Source organism: Manis pentadactyla, chromosome 12 (assembly GCF_030020395.1).
Source record: "Manis pentadactyla isolate mManPen7 chromosome 12, mManPen7.hap1, whole genome shotgun sequence".
Lineage (NCBI taxonomy): Eukaryota > Metazoa > Chordata > Mammalia > Pholidota > Manidae > Manis > Manis pentadactyla.
In genome coordinates, this window is record NC_080030.1 from 15,153,213 (window position 1) to 15,177,374 (window position 24,162).

At 39.2% G+C, this 24,162-nt stretch overlaps 1 protein-coding gene across 2 annotated transcripts; it reads right to left on the minus strand.

The window, feature by feature from the left end:
• Positions 1 to 7,128: 7,128 nt before the first annotated feature.
• Positions 7,129 to 21,996, minus strand: LOC118920948 (zinc finger protein 266-like). 2 transcript variants are annotated; one of them, XM_036902543.2, is made up of 7 exons: positions 21,895 to 21,996; positions 21,565 to 21,652; positions 12,087 to 12,180; positions 11,518 to 11,644; positions 10,858 to 10,935; positions 10,303 to 10,382; positions 7,129 to 9,859 (listed from the first exon to the last, which is right to left on the minus strand). In XM_036902543.2, the coding sequence occupies exons 3-7, from the start codon at positions 12,117 to 12,119 to the stop codon at positions 8,258 to 8,260; spliced, it is 1,920 nt and encodes a 639-aa protein (XP_036758438.2). In that variant the 5' UTR covers positions 12,120 to 12,180; positions 21,565 to 21,652; positions 21,895 to 21,996; the 3' UTR covers positions 7,129 to 8,257. The 2 variants fall into 2 exon arrangements, with proteins under 2 accessions (XP_036758438.2, XP_057346076.1); XM_057490093.1 differs by having other exon boundaries at positions 21,558 to 21,652.
• Between the last annotated feature and the right edge of the window lie 2,166 nt (positions 21,997 to 24,162).

Genomic DNA, 24,162 nt, shown 5'->3' on the forward strand with positions numbered 1-24,162 from the left:
CACTAGCTCTGCAGTAACCATCTACCTTATGTGAGTGGGAGTGGGCTGAAGGGAGGCACTTGCTAGACCAGTATTGCTGTGTGCAATCTGGACGAGCACAGGAGCCAAAACTGACGTCCTTTCCACAGGGCAAAAGTCTGGATAAAGATAAATGACAGAAGAGAAGAAGTTATAGCTGACGGATGAATGAATGAGTGGGTCATGAAACAAGGGAAACCAAACATTTTATTAATGCCTCTGTTGGGGGTTTAGTTTGTCCTCAGTTCTTGTTCCCACTGCAACAAAGAATTGAAGGGCAGAGCCACAGTAGTGAAGCAGAGCCAGTTTTATTAGAATCCACTCCAAGGGAGGAGCAGGTCAGTCAAGGGAGACAAAAGCAGGTCTACTTGAATAAAGCAGAGGACGGGGAAGCTCCCTGATGGGAACCTGGGAACCTGCAAGCTCTAATCAGGGCTCTCAGCAGCCCCTCCCTACTTATCTGAAGTAGGACTGAGAGCGAAGACTAGTGCTTAAAGTCTGGAAAATGGAATGAAACAGCAAAGTGATAAAGGCACCAGTGGAAGCACACAGACAAAACATAGTAAGGTGAGCAGTAAGAAGTCTTAAAAATACACCAAGAAAGGGGAGTGAGGGGCAACCTCTGAGAGGTGCACTTAAAAGCTGAGATTTTGTCTTTAAGGATTTTCAAGAATGGGACAAAGGTAAAGGGTTGGGGGGTGTAGACTTTTCATGCCATCTCATGATGTCTATCTCCAGTGAGCAGTATGTCATTATCCATACAGTCTTCTAGATAATTTTGTAGAATAAACTTCTTGCTCCTCTACAAGACAGTGGCTACCCTCAAGCACTGGGAACATAGTTAAGAGTGCTTGTCTTGCTTTAAGATGGGTTGCTAGCTGATTACCAAAGAATATGCAGGAATCCAACTTCCCAGTTCTCTTTTAAAATGGAATCTTAGCCTTAAGATAGCATAACAAGAACAGGAGTGACTCTATATCTTGGCATTTTTAAGGAAAATTAATCATATGGTTGTTCCTTGACTCTGCTCCTGCTCCCTCACCTGAATTAGCTAGATCAAGTCTCAAGGAGAGCCCGGATTCAGAGCATATGGAACAAACTCACATTGCAAAGGGTGTTACTTCTGAGAGTCCTTTCTGGCTTCCTGATTAACTTCCTGAGTTCTTGATGCACCCCATTCCTTTCATCCCACTCATATTTCTTTCTGCCTAACACCTCCAGAGAGGCTCAGAGTAATTAATCTCTCTCAGCAAAAGCATACCAGAAGGGTGAAGCTGTATGTTCGCCATGACCACCTCTGCTTCTGGGAACCTGACAAGGTTGGTGCTGCTGGCCCGCACGTGGAGTTCCATCACTTTGGGAGAAAACTTGGTCAAGACTTCATAGGACAAATGAGTTGTCACTTTAAATCTGTCCCCACCCCACACACAGTTCTCCAAATGTCAGGCCTATTTGCATGAGTATCTTTGTTGTGTAAATGCCATACTAGATGTTAAGTGCTGTAACAGGTAGGACTGTTTAGCTGTAAGGAATCTGTGAAGTCCATGGGTGGACTGCAATATAATGAGTCATAAGAAAATACATATTTGGTCTTCATCCACAGTTCCTAAATACACTGCAATCTTAAAGGCGAAACAAGTGTTAACATGCTAATGAGACTTTTGGACCCCACCCCCCCACCCCAAGAGTGGGGGCTGGACATTGAATCAGCCAATGGCCAATACTTTAGTCAATCATGACTATGCCATAAAGCCCTCCCTCACAAAAACCCCAGAAAAGAGGTGTATGCTTTCTGGCTTATTTAAGATTGTGTCCAACAGTATTAAATTATAATCATCAAATGTGCTGAGACTAGACTTAATCCAAATATTAAAGAGAAAGACTAATTAAGTGAAAGTGCTAATTGGTAATAACAATACATAAATGTGTTTAGCGTGCTGTATACCTTAAATTCACTTTATATCTAGTATGTTTTTAAAGTTCTTAAGAAAGATGTTTTCCAGTTTTTAATAGCCACTCTACATATTGCTGTAGGATTTTCTTGTATTCTATAATTTGGAGACTGAATGCCTATGAATTCATTCAATACTTTCTGTGCAGTATGTGAGATGATGTTTGTTCACTGACAAAAGTCAAGCACCTGGAACTGTACCTGGCCCGTGAGAAGTACCTGATAAATATTTGAATGAGTAAAAAGGACTATTTTTTAAAAAGTCATTATAATTACTGGTTTTCTATTGTTAAATCAACTTTGCATTCCTTAATAAACTCAACTTGGACATAAAGAACCACACACAATTAATTGGATTGTTATACAAGCTTTGTAATGACAGGGTTGAGTAACAATGATGTTTTCTACTATTCTGTCCAAGAATCGTATTCTGGATCTATATTACAAAAGCCTTGCATATAGTAACTACAGTGTAGTCTTGCTTTTTCCAATTCTTGAAATGTTTCTGTAAGAACTACCTACTTCTTTCATACAGTGTGCTGTTATTATAGCTTTTTACTTTTCCACCCCAATGATACTAAAGTACTGATTGGATTTCATGTATGATTATGACAGCTAATTCTTGCCAATTTCATCTCCAGCAGGTTGTGTTTCTATGCATTTTTATACACTTTTAAACACATAGCATTGTATGTGTTTTGTTATACTGTGTTTACTCCTTATATTACATGTTGTTTGGGACCTTTTCCAAATGTAATTTCCTTGTCCATTCTAGTTTTTTTCTAGCATTCATTTTTTTAATTAAAGTATACAATCTTATATTGGTTTCAAATACAGTGGTTCAACATTAACTCACATTATCAAGTCCTCACCCCCTCCAGCAGTCACTATCACAAAGAAGTTAATAGCCATTAATTATATTCTCCATGTTATATATTCTCCATGTTGAACTACCATTCCCAGTACCTACCTATATTGTGATAGCAAATTATTGTGCCCCTTAGTCCCCTTGTCCCTCCCTCCCACACCCCCTCCCCTTTGGTAACCCCCTAGTCCCTTCTTCGTGTCTTGAGTCTACTATTTTATTCCTTCCATTTTGTTTTTATACTCCACAAATGAGTGAAATCATTTGCTGTTTGTCTTTCTCCACCTGGCTTATCTCACTGAGCATAATACCCTCTAGATCCATCATGTTATTGCAAATGTCAGGAGTTCTTTTCTTCTTATGGCTGCTCCATTGTATTTATATACCGCATCTTCTTTCTCCATGGACACTTAGGACACTTAGGTTGCTTCTCTATCTTGACTATTGTAAATAGTGCAGTGATAAACATAGGGTTTCCTATATCTTTTCAAATCAGAGATCTTGTTTTCTTCAGGTAAATTCCTAGGAGAGGAGTTACTGGGTCAAATGGTATTTCTATCTTTAGCTTTTTGGGGAACCTCCATATTGCATTCCATAATGGTTGCAAAGCATTCATCTTACAAGAAACTGTTTCAAACTGTTCAGAATAATCTGTATTCTGTTGTTTGCTATCTCTTTAAATTCTTGTATTTATACACTTAAATCATCTTATTTTGCTTTCTTAGTCCTTCTGTACCGTTTTTTGTAGTAAAATATTAAAAATTGATCATCCTAGTCATTTCAGTGTCATTAAATACTTGCATGCTGTTGTGCAACCACATTTGTAACTTTTCATCTTGTTAAACTGAAACACTGTGCCTCTTAAAGTCCACATCATCTTCTCCAATAGCCCCTGGCAGCCACCATCCTCCCTCTGGTTTTGACTACTTTATAAAAGTGCAATCTACAATATTTGTCTGTGACTTATTTCACTTAGCATAATGTCAAGGTTAATCCATGTAGCATTTTGCTCTTTTTAAAGCCTGAATAATAATCCCTATTGTGTATATACCACATTTTTCTTAACCCTTGTCCATCAATGGGCACTTGGTTTCTGTTTTAACTGTTTTGAGTAACATTGCTTATAAAGGTGTCCAAATAACTCAAGATCCAGCTTTCAATTTTTTTGGACATGTACCCAGAAGTTGAATGTTGTCTATTAGGGCCTACTTTCTTTATTTTGAGTTTTTGCATGTCACAGGAAGAACTGTGTTTGGAGACCAGTGTTCCCCTAGTACCTGGCATAGAGCATTGCTCACTTGAAGCAGTGAATTATGGCTAAGACAATGGAGATCCTTCTTAAGATTGTTAAGGTATACCTACGTGAAGCAAAATAACTGGATCTTAGGTTGCTTGACTCCTCGGCATCAAGTCCCTGGGTTGGAGGGCCATGTGACCCCTCCCTAGGCTGCCAGATTGGAGATGAAATGTTTACAAGGGCAGCTTCTGGGCCTACCGGGCTCCCTGAGACTGGGTTGACAGCACTATAACCTCCAGGGGGTATAGTTAAATATCTACCTAGACACACAAAGTTTTTTTCAAATGCCCTGGTGGTATATTTGTCATTACCATATCCTGATACTCAAACCTGGGTGTTTCTATAATATCTGCATTTTGTGCATTTTCCTAAATGCCCTATGAATAACACACCTGCCTTGACAGGATTTAAAAGTGAATGAAAAAAACCCAAAAAACACCAGACCATAATATTCAGCCATTCCTTCTGAGAATTCCAGAGAACATAACTGAATGCAGAAACTTGAAAAGATATGTACACACCTATATTCGTAACTTCATTATTCACAATAGCAAAAGGGTATAAATCAAGTGCCCGCTGTAGACAAAAGGATAAACAGAAAGTGGTATATACTGTAGTAGAGTATTACTCGGCCTTTGAAAGGAGTAAACTTCAGTCATATGCTAAAACACGGATATAACCTGTACTCTGTGTAATGAGTCTCAAAAAACCAAATGTACAATTCCATAACTTGAGGTAACTAGAGAAGTCTACAGAGACAGAAAATAGAGTGACTACTGTCAGGGACTGGGGAAGGAGCTATGGAGAATTAGTGTTTAATAAATACCAAAACCACCTGGGGACGATGGATGGTGTGGTTCTGGATGGATGGTAGTGAAAGACGCACAGCCACAGAACTTAAAAAGATTAAACAAGCAAAACTTGTGTGATCTCTATTTTATCACAATTAAGAAACTGCAAGGAAAACTAGTATTAATAAGTATTAAATGGAGTCTCCTAATATCACAGATGTGGGGAAAAGGATATTCAAAACTGGGTTGGCTGGCAGTACCTCATAGATCAATGAAACACCTACCCAAACCTAGAATAATCTTAATGTGCTTGAGGTTTGATTAGTATTACACAACTGAGCCAATTATTTAAAGCATTTTAAAGCTTGAAAATGATAGAACTTGAAAATGATAGAACAGAAAATAGAACAGCAGGAAACAAATAGATTTTCAAAGGGCTAAATTTTAAAGTTACCACTGAACTTGGAACTTGAACTGAGAAATGCAGTGTTACCAAGTGAAAATAAACTGCACAGCCAGTATCCATAGGATAAAACACCTAACACAAAACAGTATTTGAAAAAGCCACGTGCTATGTCACTCCTGTAGGTTCCCTGCACAGGGAAGTTGGCAGCCTCCTGAGTACAGCTGCCATGGCCAAACACATGAATTTCCTGTTACTAGTCAGGCACGGAAGGGTGGGTCATGGAGGGAAAGCTTATGACAGATGTCCCGCAATCCAATGGATGCTGAAGTAAAGTGGGCTTTGACGTCAGCCAGTGACAGTGCTTCCAGGAGGAAGTCCACACAATGCTGTCAGCCCAGTTAGGCCAGCAGGCCTGAAAGCTGCTCTTGTAGACGTCTCACCTCCAATCTTGTCTAGGGAGGGGTCACATGGTCCTCCAGAGCAGCCTGTGGATGAATGCATCTCATCACTGATTAAGGGGATGGGTGTAAACAAGTTTTGACAAACCACAGCTTTGCTCTAGTACTAAGATATATGCCGAGGCACAAGTAAAACCTCTACCAGTTCCTCTGAAAAACTTCCAATTACCTTGAGGTAAGAATTACTAGTCATTCCATTTTCCATTTGGTGGTAATGGTGAAGGGAGGCAGGTTCCAATGGGTCAGAAGTTAACTGGTTCAGAAGCTCAAGGGTGATCTACCTCCTAACCTCCCTTGATGGAATGCAAACGCAAGCTGACCCTGCTCTACTCACTCCTAATGAACACTTGGCCCCACCTCAAGGTTCAAGGAAGTGATCCCTTTCTGGTGCTACGTCTAGACAACAATCAGGACAAATAATCTTTGTAACGTTGCCCTCTCTGCAAGCCACCCCTTATGTGAGAAGTGGCAAGACTCAAGGAGACACAAAGGTGGGATAAAGGCAGGTCTTTGGCTGAGTGTACAAAGGGCCACATCCACACTAATTGCAGTGGTTCCAAAAAGGCTAACAACAGGACTCTAACAGGCTAACAATAATCTAATGCAACAGGAAACCCAGTGGTTGTCACCAGAGGGAGATAGCGAGGAACAAAGTCATCTGGGAAAGAAGAGGCAAATATGAAGTCTGTATGCCCCAAGCAAAGCTGGAGATCAGTCATACCTGTCCCTATCATTACTAAGTTTTGTCCCCAACAGGGAAACCATACAGTCCCCACTACTGTGTAAACTTTAGGAGGTGGCCAATGTTGCTTTCAAGTCCACTGTTTTTGAAGATACCAGTACTTCCCCACAGGATTACATACTCCTGCCAGATACAGCCTCTCTCAAGAGGGGAAGCTGTCCCATTTCTCAGGGGGACCTGTTTTCCTATGACTAGAGACTTAGTTCTGGGTCTCTGCTATAATGCTGCTCAGGAACTGGATAATGGCATTACTATGTGCCTAAGTTCCAGTACACTTTGTAGGAGAGGTAAAGTATTCCCTAAGTCTTAAGTGATAATGCCAATTTAAAAGGCCTTACAACAGTGACTAGAATAACGGTTTATATAAATTTGACTAACAGTAAAAATCATAAAAATACTATCTGAAATGGAAGCAAAATGCATTAATAAAAAAACAGATGCTAGACATAAACCTAAATTTATATTAGTAATTTACATTATGGACTAAATGTTCCAAGTCCAAGGATTTTAAGGTTGGGTTTCAAATATTTAGATACTTTAAAACTACATATAGCATATATATAAAAAAAGAGGCATTTTAAAAGCATAAAGACTAAGCAATTAAAGAAAATCAAGCTGATGTAATTATTGATATAGCTACTGATATGCCTATTAAGACACAGTACAATAGGGAGCCTATTCCCCTCTGTTTCCATGTTGTGTGGAAACCTGTTGGGGAAGAGACCTTGTCACTGAATTCCAGATACTGTGTCTTCACACTTCACCTGGTGGCCATTGTCCTCCTTCTTCCAGAAAGCCACGTGTCTATTAACCTGTGTCGGTCACCAAAACTGTTGGACTTATGACTTGATTACTCTCTTCTTGCAAGGTATTAATTTAATTTAGCTTGTAGTGGTCCACAGATGTTGGCAGAGGAGCTGAGACACTTTAGTCAGAGAGAGGATGTAGCTTCCTCGCAGTAGTCAGCAGCATAAGCATCAGCATGTTTGTCTTGGTTTCTTTTGTGTCCAAGTCTCAGGTTACACAAAGGACCCGTATGGCTATCTGCATATATGCTGGGTTGTGGTACAAGCAAAGAATGCTGAGGTGGCAGAACCGGGTTTCTGAAGTAGGAAGCAGGTCTGCTCTGTGTCAACAGGAGAGTTAATTTCCTATACTTGTCACATTTTCTCTTCATTGTGAATCACCACCCTGTGTTCATTAAGGATGAGGAACAATCTAATGGAAAATAGTGACTCTACAACGTATCTTACATTCATAAGTTTGTATAGGGAGATCACAAGTGAGCATTATTTAGTTTTCCCACATACCCTGTATTAAGAGCTCCTCTGCAGTGCAGGTATCTTCTCCATATTTAAAGAACGTATTTCACATAAGCACTAATTAAAGGGTTTTCCACATTTCCTTACACTATGGCTTCACTTGAGACTTAAAATGTTGAGTTGTGAGACTGATGAATTTCCCACATTCCTCACATCTGTAGACCACCATCTCTCTGGTGAGGTCCTGTCAGGTCATCAAACTGAACTGGGATCATTGAGGCCTTTACCATGTTCTTAAACTTGAAAGGTTTCTCTTCACTATGAGTTTCCATATGTTCTTTTATTACTCTGAAATGAACTGGGAGAACTAAAGCTTTCCCATACCTTTAACATTCACATGTATTCTCTACAGAATAAGTTTTTCATTTACCTAAAATAATTGGAATAACTAAGGACTTTCACATTGTTTACATTCTGGGTTTCTCTCTGTGAATTTGTACATGCTGCGAAAGGCCCGAGGCCTGAAGGAGGGCTTTCCCACATTCCTGACATTCACAGGGTTTTTTTCTAGCGTGAAGCCTTGCATGTCTACTGAAGCTTGAGGAAAAAGTGAAAACTTTCCCACATTCTTTACATTCATAGGGTTTCTCTCCAGTGTGAGTACGCATGTGAACGACGCGGTATGAAGAGGTGGCAAACGCTTTCCCACAGATGTTACACTCAAAAGCTTTCTTTCCAGTGTGAGTTCTAAAATGACTGACAAGAAATGAATGAGTAGTAAAGGATTTCCAACATTTGTTACATTTGAAAGGTTTCTCCTCACTATGAGTTTCCATATGTTCAGTAAGTCCTGAGGATGCAGTGAAGGCTATCCCACACTCCTCACATTTGTAGGGTTTTAGTCCCTCCTGAATTTTTTTGTGTGTTTCTAAATATGAGTACTGGATGAAGGGTCTGTCACATTCCTTACACCTGTAGGGTTTTCTTCCAGTGTGAATCTGTACGTGAATATTAAGACATGAAGAACTTCTAAAGGATTTTCCACATTCCTTACATTTATAGGGTTTCTCTCCAATGTGTTTGCGCATGTGAATATTAAAGTAGAAAGGATATACAAAGCCTTTCCCACATTCCTCACAATTGTAGGGTTTTATTTTAGCATGTATTCCAATGTGATTTTTAAAAGATGAGTAAGTTCTAAAGGACCTTCCACATTCTTTACATTCAAAGGGCCTCTCTGTACTGTGACTTTTTTCATGTTTCCAAAGAGAAGCAGCACTAGTGTAGGCTTTCCCACATTCCTTACATCCATGCAGTGTCTTGTCATGAGTTCCTACATGTTTAGTTAGGTTACAGGAAACAGCAAAGGCTCTTCTGCACTGCTTACATTTGCAGGGTTTCTCTTCAGCGTGAGTTCGCATATGAATGACACGTTGTGAAGAACTTTGAAAGGTTTTCCCACATATGCTACACTCAAAATGCTTCTCTCCAATGTGAGTCCTACAATGACTAATAAGATGTGATGAAGCAGCAAAGGAATTGCCACATTTGTCACATTTGAAAAGCTTCCCTCCACTGTGGGTTTTCATGTGTGCAGAGAAGCCTGAGGATGCAGTGGAGGAGGTTCTCCCACATTCTTTACATTCATAACTCTGGTTAGCAGTGTGAGTTTGTACTTGTACACCAAAGCTTGTAGAGTTAACACCTTTCTCACATTCCTTGCTTCTGTAGATTTTTCTACTGTGAGTTCTCATTTGTGCCTGAAAGCAAGACTGATTAACAAAGGCTTTCCTATTGTCATTGCATGCAAAGGCTTTTTCTTGTCTGCTAACTTTCCAGCATACAGTATTTCGAGTTAGGCTGATGTTTTTTCTGCACTGATTAAACCAAGAACGTTTCTCTCTAGCTGAAGTTTTCTTCTGCAGAGTAAGGATGCTTTCTCCACACTGACCAGCCTCACAACTGTTCCTTCCACTTTGAGTTCTCCTGTGTGTCTTAAGGCATGAGCGTTCACCGAGGTCTTTACCACACTGATCATTGTCGAGCTTCCATCCATGGTGGCTTCTCGCCTATTGATGAATGGAATGATTCAAAGGTTTCGATTCATAAATTGATCCTCCTCACCTCAAAAATCTTAGCCATTTCTATTACACATATACACCTTCTGACCTGTTAACATCTTTCCAGTTTAATGATGGTTCCTTCTGCCAGAATGATGTGACGTCTACTCTAACCTTAAAATATTCCTGTAAAGTTTCATGGAATTATTTAAAAAACTCAGTGTTGAACTGTGTGTGTGGAAATGAGTATCTCTGAATTCTAGGCAACAAATTTTAAGCTTGATTTCTGAAATCCCCAAATTCATACATTTAGTACACCTCATCAGAGGTACCACTTTCTCTTGAGTTAATGACACTTATTTCAAGTATTTATCACTTGTGATCTTCTAATGAAAATTCTATTCTTTTCTAAATTTGGAAAGCAGTATTTCCTAGATACATAGTGATCTTACCTGTTCTATGCCACTGGATGGTTTTTCTCCTGAAATACCCTGAATTTCTGAATCTTTGGTATTAAGTTGCAATTCCCATTCTAAATGAAAAGAAAAAAAACATAAGAGTTGTAGAAAGGGTAGGATAAAATAGTTAAAAACAATAAGGCTTATTTGTTGTTTTTTCCCCCAAGATAAACATGTTTTAAGTTTGTGTAGCTATTATTAACAATTTAGCAATGGTAAGGACATATATGGGAGTCAAAACTGAGTAGCTGACAAAAAATGATTCTATGAAAAACATGATGTGGAAAAGAGAACACAATCGGGGAAGTAAAGAAAATCCTGGACAAAGACACATAAAAATGAAAAACTGGTATTAGTAGTAACAGGTTATTGTGTGAGATCACAGGAAATTTTGAGTAAATGAAGTACAAGTACATATGAGAAGTTTAAGAAAGTGCCACACATCAATGACATGAGCTTTCTGAGAAAGCACATCTTTACATTTCCTTATTGTAAGTTCAAAACTACTGAAATCATGATTGACCAGAGTAGTTCTTCATAATCACTCACCTTGGAGGCCACCTGTCTCCATTGTCTTCAACTCTTCTTGTTCCAACCAAGATATCAGATTGGGTTTAAACTGAAACCCTGCTCATAAGGAAAGACATATATAAATGAAAAGACATCCTGTAAAAGATGGCAAACTTTCCTGTTTCAAATGAATGCAGTAAACCTGTTTTAAATGAGATTAAAGGGCGAGTATCTTTTCTTTCTGTGCCCCAGTGTTCACCTTAGGTCCTCAAACCCACGTTCAGATTTATGTATATTATACACACACACACAGTTACAAAGCTCTATGACTTCTTGCAGGAGGAAATACAGTGCCAAAAGGTTTTACTTTGCGGAAGAACCACTATGCCAGTGGCTGCCAAATTTTGGTGTTCACCAGAATCAGGTATAGCATTTCTTAAAACACAGATGACTGGACTCCAGTGCCAGTTTCTGTCAGTATGTCAAAGGTGAATTTTGAGAATGCACCTTTCTAAGACCACGATGGTGATGCTTAGAATCACATTTCCACAAAAACTACCTTGGATTAAAACTCATTAGCATAGAGATTAGGGCCTGTTACTTTGCACTCTATTCAGACTTAAATTCAGCCATCCTGGAACAAAGCAAATACATAACATTCATCTGTGCAATAAGACTACAGGAATGATACACCCTCACCTGCCACAGTCAGGTTCTTGTAGTTCTCCAGCATCACCTCTCTGTATAGGTTTCTCTGTGTGAGGTCCAGTAAAGTCCACTCCTCCTGGGTGAAGTCCACAGCCACATCATCAAAGGTCACTGGATCCTAAACCATCACACACATGCTGGCTTGAGTACAGGAACATCTCATCTCATCACCGTCTAATGGGGATGAAGATGGCAGACCAAGAACAATAGAGGGTTTCAAAGTCTCTCTTATCTCCCCCAGATAGCATGGGGGTGAGGTACTCTTCTATCTATACTCATTTATGGTTTGTATGTTCAGTTATGGCTGTAATGGACCCTCTAACACAGGAACTTATCTTTCAAGATAAGGAGCCTAAAAGCTCTTCCCATTTCATTTCCCTTTTAGCAAACTCCTAAGAAAATTACACTTGTAAATGCTGATGAATACATCTTTCAGAAATGCACCTCCATCTTCTTTACCATTGTCAGAATACCCAGCATAATAAAAAATTATGCAGTCACCATGAGACAACATTATGTATGTGGTGAATGCACATGTCATTCTATTGAAGCATACTTACCTGAGAAAAATTTGTTGAATACTCAGTCACCATAATTTCTTTCTCTATCTTTCCTTCAAGAGGTCAAAGAGATTCTGGTCCTGAGAAAGAGGACCTAGGAGAATGAAAGAAGGCATGAGATCCCTGAGATGGCTATCACTGCCACATTCACCACATTCCCCCAAACCAAGGCATACTCAAGAAAATCCATACAAACACACACTACTGCCATAAAGAAGCTGGAGTAGCCCCATCTCACCTGGAGTCTGAAAAGGGGACCGTGACCCATGTTCCCATCAGGAAAAGAATGGTTCCCTCTTCTGGGTAAGGAAATGGAAGCCCAGAGTAGTGTCTCTTCATTTGTCAAAAGCAACAAACCTGATAAATGTGCTTATGCAGCAAATGGCATTCTGTGGCCCACCTCAGCTCCTCCTAGATGAGCCAGCATGGCCGCTCAGGAACCAACCAAAGGACTACATAACGTGGGCATAACCAAAAAACGGCATTTAGGAGTACTTATGGGACATATTATAGACACCATGCTGCAAAGCTGACGGTGAATTTGCCTTAACATTCCTTTCCTGAACCAAGATTATTTTGGGGCAGCTTAGGATTATAAGTGGATAGGGCCATCTCCACCCCTCTGGATTGTCAGGTTATCTGGAGTCTCCATATCAATTAACAAATACTAATCTGGTCAGTCACCCCATGTTAACTTTTTCTGTGCAGATGACATATGAAACCTACTAAAACAGTAAGCCATACAGCAGAGTACCAATAACATCAACTGCCATTAATTAAAGACTAATATGTACCGGATGTGACACTAGAAGCTTACAGCTCACATATATTTGTAATTTACTTTCATCACATGTAGTGTCTATACATTATATATGTATTGGGAAGCCATAGTCCAGATTGCTGCTGGGCATATGAAGGTAAAAATAAAGTCAATACACTTCAATCTCCCTGGATGGATGCGGAAGTTCAAAGCTCTTGGGTCTTTTAAGTTCTTATCTCTGGCTTATTCTTTTACTTTTTCAGTAAGTAATTAAGAAGTTTTATCTTTATGCTAGGCACTCGGTTGAGAGCAGTAACATACACAGAACATGTCCTAGGCATCAAGATCCAACATTCCTATCAGAAAGGATAAGAATGAAAATTTTGATATGCCAGTTCATAAGTGGTATATATGGAAACAGTCAAGCAGGTGAGGGTGTCCTACACACACTGCACATACACTGCTGGTTCCTGGAAGAAGAGGGAATAATCATTAACTCTTCCACATGACTCAAAAAGATCAGAGAATGTTGAAGTTTTTACAAAAGAACCAAGAATATTATATTAGAAGTCCTGGGACACTCACACAGGTCTTGCTTGGAAACACTCATTGAGGTTTGTGCTCTACCCTGCCTTGGGAAAGAGGAAATGTTATCACTGTTTGCCCATTTTCTGTATTGTGAGTTTTTCAATCAACTCCTATTTCACACTATGGTCACAAAAACTATGTCCAGACTTTCAGTATAACTCTACTTCCAGGAATCTCAAACTGGGATCCTTCATTGAATAGGCCCCTAGATTGTTTATAGTGAGGTGGGCCAGACTAGAATGTTGTACTTTCATGTTCATTTTGTAACTGAAATATAAATGTACGATCAAATACATAGCAGTTCTTAAGCATTTCAATTTTTATTTTTGGAGAAACATAATCTTATAATATCCTCTATTTCCACAGTTAATACCTTTTGACAATATTGTCTGACATTAGGATCCACTTTCTTTTGGAGGGTTTTCTTTTTTTGGCACATCATAGGTAGCACTGTCTGTTTTGGATGCCAGTTTGCCAGTACAATGAGTGGCACAAAACTCAGTTCAATGTGGACACCCAATGGCTGGGGATTGATAGACAATTGAGGTCTTCAACTATTCTTCACATATACCTAGATTATATGCAGCTGAATAACTTAGAATATACATTTGTTTTCAGAAACCCATTTAACTGCTCTAGGAACCTAAGGGTGGTAGGAACAGTACCTTCTTCTCAGTACTCACTTACCAACCTGGGCTCATCTGCAGTCAACTGTTTCCCATGGCCTTTATATGAACACCTACTGCTCCAGCTCTCTCCACATCTACCTATCAGTCATGGCTTGTCTACATTCCAGAGTTCTTCCTGCTTGCCCAGTGACTGTTGACTAGCTGTGGACCTGGAAACCTAGTGAACCTCACCACATAATAGGCTGCCATGACATGTTCCCGAACAAAGTCTTAAGTCAAGTCTGGCCTCACTGTGTACTATCAACTCAGGTGTTAGAATTCTCTTTATGTCTTTACATTACACTTTTCCTGTTTAAGTCAAAGTATGGTTTCTATTTCCTGATTTCAATGAAGAGTCTTACAGAATTGAAAAGGAGTGATCCCTAAAGACAAAGTTGTAAAGATGAGATTTGGAGATAGGTTTGGTCAAATCTCAGCAGAGCTGAGGTTCTTGCCGATGAGAATAGAGAATCATAACAAGATACTGTGGGTTTAGTTCCAGACCACTGCAATGAAGGAAGTAACATATTAAAGAGAGTCATTTATTTTTTGGTTTTCCAGTGCATATAAAAGTTGTTTAGGTTATACCATAGTCTATTAAGTGCAGCATTATGTCTAATAAAACAATGTACATCCTTAATTTAAAAATACATTACTACTTAAAAATGCTAACCATTATCTGAGCTTCCATTAAGTTTTGATCACTGATCATAACAAATAATGAAAACACCCAAAGTATTTAGAGAATCACATTTTTGAATATGCAAGTTATATTTTGAAAACATGAGACATGAAGTGAGTAAACACATGGAAAAACGGTGATGACAGACTTGCTCAACACAATGTTGCCACAAACTTTTAATTTGTAATATGTAATATATGTAAAGTACAATAAAGCAAAGCACAATAATACAAAGAATGCCTATTGTTGAGCTGTTACCTGTGGTTGATTGTCATATGGTGCAAGTCATACATTTGTATGGGGGACCAAGTGAATCCTACACTTGCTGGTTACAGCAATAATGATGGTTATTAAGTGTTAATGGTGTGGGGTAGACTGAGTGTTGTTGCCCAGAAAATGACAAGCTCGGATCTGCTATTTTGCATCTCAAGCCAAAGTCTGAGACCAGAGAGAAGATAAATATATATATTTTCATACCATACTTAAACACAACCCTGGGGTGTTATCATAGACTTAAACATGAGTGGTAAAACAATAAAGCTTCTAGAATAAGATAAAGAGGAATATTTTACAACCTTGGGGGAGCTAACCCTAAAGCTTTTTAAATGTTTTTTTAAATTAAGGTTATCATTGATACACACTTATGAAGGTTTCATATGAAAAACAATGTGGTTACTACATTCACCCATATTATCGAGTCACCTCCCATACCCCATTGCAATCACTTTCCATCAGTGCAGCAAGACGCCAGAGTCACTTTGTCTTCTCTGTGCTACAGTCTTCCCTATGATCCCCCCACACCACGTGTACTAATCATAATAGCCCCCAATCTCCTTCTCCCTCCCCCCTCCCCTTTGGTAACAGCTAGTCCCTTCTTGGAGCCTGAGTCTGCTGCTGCTGTTCCTTCAGTTTTTGCTTCAGTTACACTCCATGAATGGGGGAAATCATTTGGTATTTGTCTTTCTGCCTCGCTTATTTCCTGAGCATAATACCCTCTAGCTCTATCCATGTTGTTGCAAATGGTAGGATTTTTTTCTCTTACAGCTGAATAGTATTCGTGTTTATGTTCCACATGTTCTTTATCCATTCGTCTACTGATGGACATTTAGGTTGCTTCCATATCTTGACTATTTGTAAATGGTGTTGTAATAAACATAGGGGTGCTTATACCTTTTTGAATCTGAGAACTTGTATTCTTTGGGTAAATTCCTAGGAGTGGAATTCCTGGATCAAATATTTCTATTTTTAGTTTTTTTGAGGAACCTGCATATTGCTTTACACAGTAGTAGGTAGGTTCACAGGGAGAAGATATTGCTGATAATCAAATGTGACATTTAACAGCTTCTCACACAGCTATTTTTGTGATACTGAGGGTGACTCCCCAGCCAAGGAGAGAGGAAATTGGGAATGGGGACACCTAGTTGAACCCAGATGAAATTCACAATGCTGAACTCCCAGACAACTGAGGTTCTTTTACCAGGGAGAGTAAGCAGCTTGCCCTTTGGTTTTGAGACTAGTCTTCCTCTAGTTCTACAATGTACTTGGAGATGTCTTGGAAGATGCTCGTTCTCAAGACCCACCACAATTACCAGCTGTTGTCTCTAGATTTAACTACTAGTACAAAACCTAAGGGAAAGGTTAAGGTAGGAGAAAGATGCTTACATACAAAACAAATCCAATGCTTCAAAATAATGATCAATAGAAGCCAGAGATCATGTATGCTCTTAAAGAGCTCCTAAGAGACTGAGCTTAGGCAACTCCAGGGAGTCCAAGTAAACTGCGTTAAGTTGCAAAGGCTCTTTCAATACTAACTGTAGGTGTACTACTTTCATTTTTTCCTTTTCTGTAATAATAATCCAATCCTAAGTTACTGGCACCAACTTCTAAAAATTATTCATCCTCATATTCCAAGTTGACTCCATGGCTTCACTTTCACATTTCCTGAAGACCATTTCAAACTAGGAGTTGTAAGTAGATTCAAATTACTTTCTTAAAATATTTCATAAACTTCCCATGGCCTCAGGAATACAGTTCTAGTACACAGTTCAAATTTACTTTGAATACATAATTCCCCTGGTACTGCTCGCCACCCCCCTTCAATTTCCTCCCACCATGCTCGCTGTGCCCTGCTTCAGCCAATCTCCCTTTCCTCAGACCAGGAAATACACCAAGCTCTCAACTTCCCTGGTATTTTCCTTATGAAGTTCCCTCCATCTGGAATGTTCTCACTCACCACCATCCTAACTACATGACCCGATTAGCTAAATCATACCCACCCTTTCATCTTCATCACCCCCAGTACATCTCCCCTCATATTAAGCCATTATTATGTCCAAATAACAAACTAGCCAGTATTCACTTAAAATATCTTCCTAAGTAGACTGAGATCCGTAGCAGCAGTACTATCTGTTTTGATGGTCAGTTTCCCTGTCCTGGGGCACAGAGCGTGGCTCATTAAACTTATTTAATGATCTGTGGAGTGTCAGAAAATGTTAAGAAGATGTTACAGTATAGATACTGTGATATTCATGAGTTACAAGAAATATGTATTTGGTCATTCATTATGACCAAATATATATTTGCCAGGTATATTGGTCTTCATCCAGTTCCTGAAAACACTGCAATGTCTTAAAAGCGAAAAGGTTGTTTTGTCATGTTAATGAGATTTGTTGGCCACTACTTAAGGGGGATGGAGCCAATGACTAAAAATTTAGTCAATTATGACTATGCAATGAAGCCCTAACAAAAACCCTGGACAAGAACTTCTATCTTTCTCTCTGCTCTTCCTGCTCTGCTTAGTTGATCCTACTTCTTGGTTGGAGGGAGCTTCTATGCTTGGCAGCCAGAACACCTCCTTGTGCCACCAAGACAAGCCCCAAGCTTCATGAGGATAGAAGCTCCTTTATTTGGGAACTTGCCCTATGTCTTTCTTCATCTGGCTGTTACCTTGTATCCTTTATTAAACTGGTAAACATGCTTTCCTGAGTTTTGTGAGCCACTCTAGCAAATTAATCGAAACTAAGGGGGAGGTTGTGGCAACACCCAATCTGTAGCTGGTAGGTCAGAAGCACAGGTAATTGCCTGGGGCTTGTGATGGGCAGATGGAGCGGGGTGGGGGGAGGCTTGTAGGAAGGAGCCCTTAACTTGGGAATCTGGTGCTGTCTCTGACAGCATCAGAACTGAGTTCTCCAACACCCTGCTTGTGTTGGAGAATTGGTTGGTGTATGTGTGGGAAGACCACTTCCCATATATTTACACATACTGGAATTGGGTCCGGGTACCCGAAGAAAGTTATACTACTATTACTCCTGTGCTTAACACTGTGATTGTTATAGACGTAGGGAAAAAACACACCACTGCTTTTGGTGTTGGTCAAGTGGGAATTGCAGATATGCATAAAATGAAGTCACAAAAAAATACAATTAGAACCCCAAAATTAAATAGCAATCATATAATGTCTGTGCACAATGAAATATATGCCCCAACACTGTACTTCTGAAAATTTGAGTACTCCTTATTCATGAAGGTGGACAAGATATTCACTTTGAAAACAAGTACCTTGTAGTGAAAACTAAAATTTAGGCCATTGTCTGAAGTTTCAAGTATGTTTTGAAGTTGAATGAAAAACTACCAAATGGCACAAAATCTATAGAAAGGATTTATATATCCAGAAAAATAAAATGTTATTTGCCCTCTAACCTAGAAATCTGCCATAAAAGCTTGCCCTGAAAATGAACCTCTATAAATGTGAGACAACATACATAGAAGACCATTGCTGGCTACTCAGCGATGCTACAACAGGTTGTTGTGTAACAAGATATTCTAAATGTCAAAATACTGCCTATTACAGGTGTACCTCATTTTACTGCTTTCCTTTATTGTGCTTCCCAGATATTGTTTTTTACACATTGTTTGTGGCAACCCTGCATCAAGCAGTCTATCTGCACCATTTTTCCAACTGCATTTGCTTACTTTTTGTCTGTGTAACATCTTGGCAATTCTCACAGTATCTCAAGACTTTTCATTATTTTGTTATGGTGATCTCAGTGACTTCAGCTCACTGAAAGTTCAGATGATGGCTAGTATTTTTTAGCAATAAAATATTTTAAATTAAGGTATGTTCATTTTTTTAAAAGACATGATACTGTACCCCTAATATACCACAAACTAAATTTCTATATGCACTGGGAAACAAAAAAATTCAACTCACTTTATTGTAATATTTGCTTTTATCATAGTGGTTTTGGAAGAGAAGCCACAAAATCTATGAGGTATGTTTGTACTTTCTTATTCAAAAGGAAAAAAATCTACCTATAAAGTAGAGGGCTCTGATAATCACTATTATATCAAATACAGCATCAAATATAGCATCACTAATAAAAGGATGATATAAACCTATGTCTTCCTGATGAAATGCAACTTGAGGCACACACATCACCTACAATATATTTTGTAAATTATCTTTTGAATCCTCTAGACCAGGAGTTGACAAACCATGAGTAACAGGCCTGTTTTTGTTAAGCAGTGTTATGAGAAAACAGCCATACCCATTTGCTTATTAAGATCTATGACTACTTCCTTACTACAAAGGTAAAATTGAACAATTCAAGATCTATTGGTTTACAAAACATTAAGTACTTCCTATTTGGCCCTTTTCAGACAGAGTTCCCCAATCGCTACTCTGGACCCTGTTACCAGTTGACAGGAAATCCAAGAAATGGAGCAAACATTTAAACACATGAAAATAAAATCAGAAACTTCAAAATGGTCCAACAACTTTACAGCCCCAAGAAACTAGAAAAGAACATGTATCTGACGTGGGGTTAAAGTTCAAAATATATAAAGAACTCAATCCAACTTAACAGCAGAATAATAATCTGATTAAAAAATGGGTAGAGGATCTGAGTAGACATTTTTCCAAGAAAGACATACAGATGGGTAACAGTATGTGAAAAGGTGTTCAACATTACTAATCATTACTAACTATACTAATAATTACTAATAAAGGAAATGTAAATAAAAACCACAAGATTATCACCTCATACCTGTTAGAATGGCTATTATCAAAAAGACAAGAGATAACAAGTATTGGGCTGATGTTTTGGAAAGGAACCCTTGTGCACTACTGGTAAGAATGAACTGATGCAGACACTATGGAAGAGCATGGAGGAGCCTCAAAAAAAAATTATATGATCCATCAATTTCACACCTGGGCATTTATCTGAGGAAAAACAAAAATTAACACAAGAAGATATTGCACCCCTATTTCACCAGCAACATTTACAACAGTAAAGATATGGAAGCAACCTAAGTGTGCACTGATGGATGAGTGAGAAAAAGGTGGTGTATACATATACAGTGGTGTATTACTATGGAAGAGCATGGAGGAGCCTCAAAAAAAAATTATATGATCCATCAATTTCACACCTGGGCATTTATCTGAGGAAAAACAAAAATTAACACAAGAAGATATTGCACCCCTATTTCACCAGCAACATTTACAACAGTCAAGATATGGAAGCAACCTAAGTGTGCACTGATGGATGAGTGAGAAAAAGGTGGTGTATACATATACAGTGGTGTATTACTCAGCCAAAGAAGAAAATCTTGCCATTTGCAGCAACATGTGTGAACCCAGAAGGCATTATGCTAAGTGAAATAAACCTCAAAAAGACAAATAGCCTATGATCTCATCTATGTGTAGAACAAACATCAAAAAACAAAAAACAAACAACCCAAACCTCCCACAAAAAACTAAAATGGAACTCAGGGACATAGCGAACACATGGTGGTTCTCACAGGAAAGGGGGGAGGTATGGTGTGAATGGTGGGGGATGGGGGATGGTTATCAAAAGGCACAATCTTCCAGTCATAAAATAAGTTCTGAGTATAAACTCTGAGCACATGTAATATATACAACATGGTGACTATCGGTAATAATACTTTATGTTCAAAAGTTGCTGAGACCTTAAAAATTATCACAAGAAGAAAAAATTGTAAATGGCCATGGATGTTATTAACTATTAACTAGGCTTATTGTGGTAATGGTCTTGGAATATATACAAATATTGAACCGTATGTTGTACACCTGAGACTCATGTTACATGTCAATTGTATCTCAATTTAAAAAAAGCTATCAAAATGTGTGACTTTCTAAAAAAGAACCTGTGACTTTTCAGAAAATCAATGTAACAGAGAAACAATAGCCAGTGCTCTAGGTTAAGACTTTAAAGATGGTAACTACATATAAACTGTAATTGCATCCCACATCCAAAAACAGTCCAAGGCATTAGTTTGGAATATGGAGGATTTTCGTTTTTCCAGGGTAGATAACAGACATGTTCACCATAAGTGTATTTATTTATCTACAATTTATTTAGATGACAGACTTCTCGAAGAAAAATAGGGGAAAATATACTTAGTACAAAGAGCCTGTTAACAGAAAGTTCCAACTATTCCAGAACCAGGACAAAAAAAGCCACCATCCTTTTTTTTCTTCGAGGCCCCGTTTTTAACTATTGTGGGGATGTACAGGCTTAGAAGTACAAAGAAATAAGTGAGCATTCCTGTTTCTCTTCAGTGGAAAAACTTGTCTATTACATAGACTTGTATTTCTATACAGAAATATGCCTTCAGACATCCAAGAAAAGTATTGTTTTTCTACTTGAATGCAGTACCACCAAAAATAAAAAACTTGCCAAGACAAAGACAAATGATCGGATGAGACCTTCTTTTGCATACTAAAGGAAGCAGGCCCCTCTGAACTAACTCAGCGCTCACCGGGAATAGGCCAGAATCGCCAGGCGGTGAAGACACGAGGCCACGGGGCCGGAGTCAACAGACTGGAACTGCGTAAATAATTTTCCTCCTGGAGAAAAATCACAAAGGGAGTACAGTGGATAAACGACCCCGCGGGGGTGCCCTTGGACGCCTCCCGTTCAACGCCCAAGCGGTGTCCAGAACATGGCCGTTCCAGGGAAACACGAGGCCCCGGCAGAATCGGGCGGCGCGCGCCAAGCCTCTCTACGCAGGCCCCTGAGCGGCCCAGGCCAAAGCCGTCCTCTAACTCGCACCTTCCACCAGACACCCTCTCCTTCGTCCCGGGCTCACGGAAGTCGGCCGGTGCTGGACCAGGACCAACACAAAGCACTCCTGACACGCTCGAGGTCAGCAGCAAACAGCGAACCCCATCACGAGTGACGCCACTTCCGCTTTTCAGCCAGGGCAGGAAGGGGCGGGGCCCCGGAGCTCGAGCAGTTCAGCCAGTTTGGCTGCTTCAGGCAGCGGAAGTTTGATCTTGTGTGGGTGCGGATGGGCCAGGTGAGCCTCGACCAAGCCCGCGGGGGGGCGGGGCCCGCGGGGGCGGGGCTGGCCCGGGGCTTCCCAGAGCTGCGCCTGCTGCATAGTCAAGGATGAAGACACCCCCAGAGCCCCCGGAAGCTATTTGTTACCTGCCTCTACACTCAGCCCTGGAGCGCTTACAGTGATTTTTCCCGTATTGATATTCCTGCCAATCTATAAAGTGGGCCCGTCTCCTCCAATACAGTTCCTGCAAATCTTATTTTTTTCTTCTAACATCTATTTTTCTATTTTATGTGTGCTCAGCATTCTTCACTTCTGAGGGCGTAGGCCTAGTTGCTTAATGTGTCCTGTGGTTGCTACGGTTTTCAGCGGATGGAACTTTGTGGAGTTAATAGTGATGTTTAAGCCCTCATTTCGTAACACGTTTTTATCACGAGTTGTTCATGTGAATTATCAACTGTGTTTTATGCATCTATTATATAACTATTTTGCCAGGTTAATGTTTCATCTGTACAAAACATTAAATTTGTATAGCCAAAGAATGTTTTTAAAAATGTTTCCTGCCCTGCCTTAAACTGTCTTATCAAACTCAATGTACAGATTTTGTAATTTTCTTCTTACATTTAGTACTTTTAAAGACATTTAAATCTCTATTGCTCATCAAATTTGTTTTGGCATGTGGTGTGGGGTAGTGGATCCATTTCATTTATTCCAGAAAAGGTGGCCAATTGGTGGAATGCCACTTAAGACTAACAAACTATTCTTGACCTACTGATTTGCAATTGCACTTTTATTAAACATTAAATTCCCATAAATGACAGTATCACTTTCTAGACTCTTCTGTGCCAGTAGAATATTTATGCCTATCATACTTTGATTATAATAGTTTCATATTAAGTTCTAATATTTAGTGGTAAACATTATTGTAGCTAAAATATGCTGCATCTTAGTGCTCTAGGTTCTTCACTTATTAAACTTAAGTTCCTAATAATGTAGCTATTATTTTTTTTTGCAACTGCTATATTGAGATATAATACAAATGTGATGCAATTTACCCACTTAAAACTATGCCATTTGATTTTTTAAATTGTTTACAGAGTGGTGTAATCATTTTAGAACCTTTGCATCACTGCAGAAGTTCCCGTTGACATCCCTTCTTCCCTTAATATCTAGGCCACCATAGACTTGCCTTTTCTGGACATTTCTTATAAATGAAATCATAACATCTTTTGTCAAGAGCTTCTTTCAATTTAGCATGTTTTCAAGGTTTATATGTTTTGTAGCATATCATTCCTTTTTATTGCTGAATGATATTCCATTGTATGGATATACTACATGTTATTTATTCATCTATTGATAGACATTTGGATTAACTTTATGGGTATTATGAGTAAGGATGCTCTGAGCGTTCACCTGTCTTTTAGAGTAGACATTTTAACATCTCCTGGGTATTATATTAGTCAGGATTCTACAGGAAAATAGAACATACAGCCCTGAACCTTAAAGTGTGATCAGAAAGATATTATATATATATATATATACACATACATACATACGTACATACACACAACCATGACATTCACCATAAGGAACTACTCACATGACTGTGGAGGTTGGTAAATACCAAAACCTGCCACCCCAATTGAAAGACCTAGGAAAGCAGGTGGTGTAGTTCAAACACCTGAAAGCCAAACTGCCATGGTGTAGACTCCAGTCCATTTCTCAAAGCCTGAGAACCAGGAGCACCAAACAGAAGTACCAGTAGAAGATCATTACCTCAGGTCAACAGGCAGAAAAAGAATTCAATCTTCCTCTGCTTTCTGTTTTATTCAGGCCCTGAATCAGATTGGATGATGCCCACCTGCACTGGGGAGGGCACTATGCTATACTGAGTCCTTTTACTCATGTTAATCTCTTCCTGAAACACCCTCACACACAAAACGACAGATGACATTTAATCAGTTATCTTGGCATTCCATGACACAGTCTAGTTGATACATAAAATAAATTCTCATAGGTATCTTGCCTAGGAGTGGAATTGCTGGGTCATGTAGTAATTATATGTTTACATTTGAA

Bases quoted from the DNA above. Each gene is read 5' to 3' on its own strand.
- LOC118920948 (XM_036902543.2), bottom strand. From the start codon at position 12,119: ATGGTGACTGAGTATTCAACAAATTTTTCTCAG. The intron at 11,645-12,086 runs GTAAGTATGCTT...GTGATGGTTTAG, and splicing joins ATTCAACAAATTTTTCTCAG to GATCCAGTGACCTTTGATGA. The intron at 9,860-10,302 runs GTAAGATCACTA...ATTCATCAATAG, and splicing joins CATCCAGTGGCATAGAACAG to GCGAGAAGCCACCATGGATG.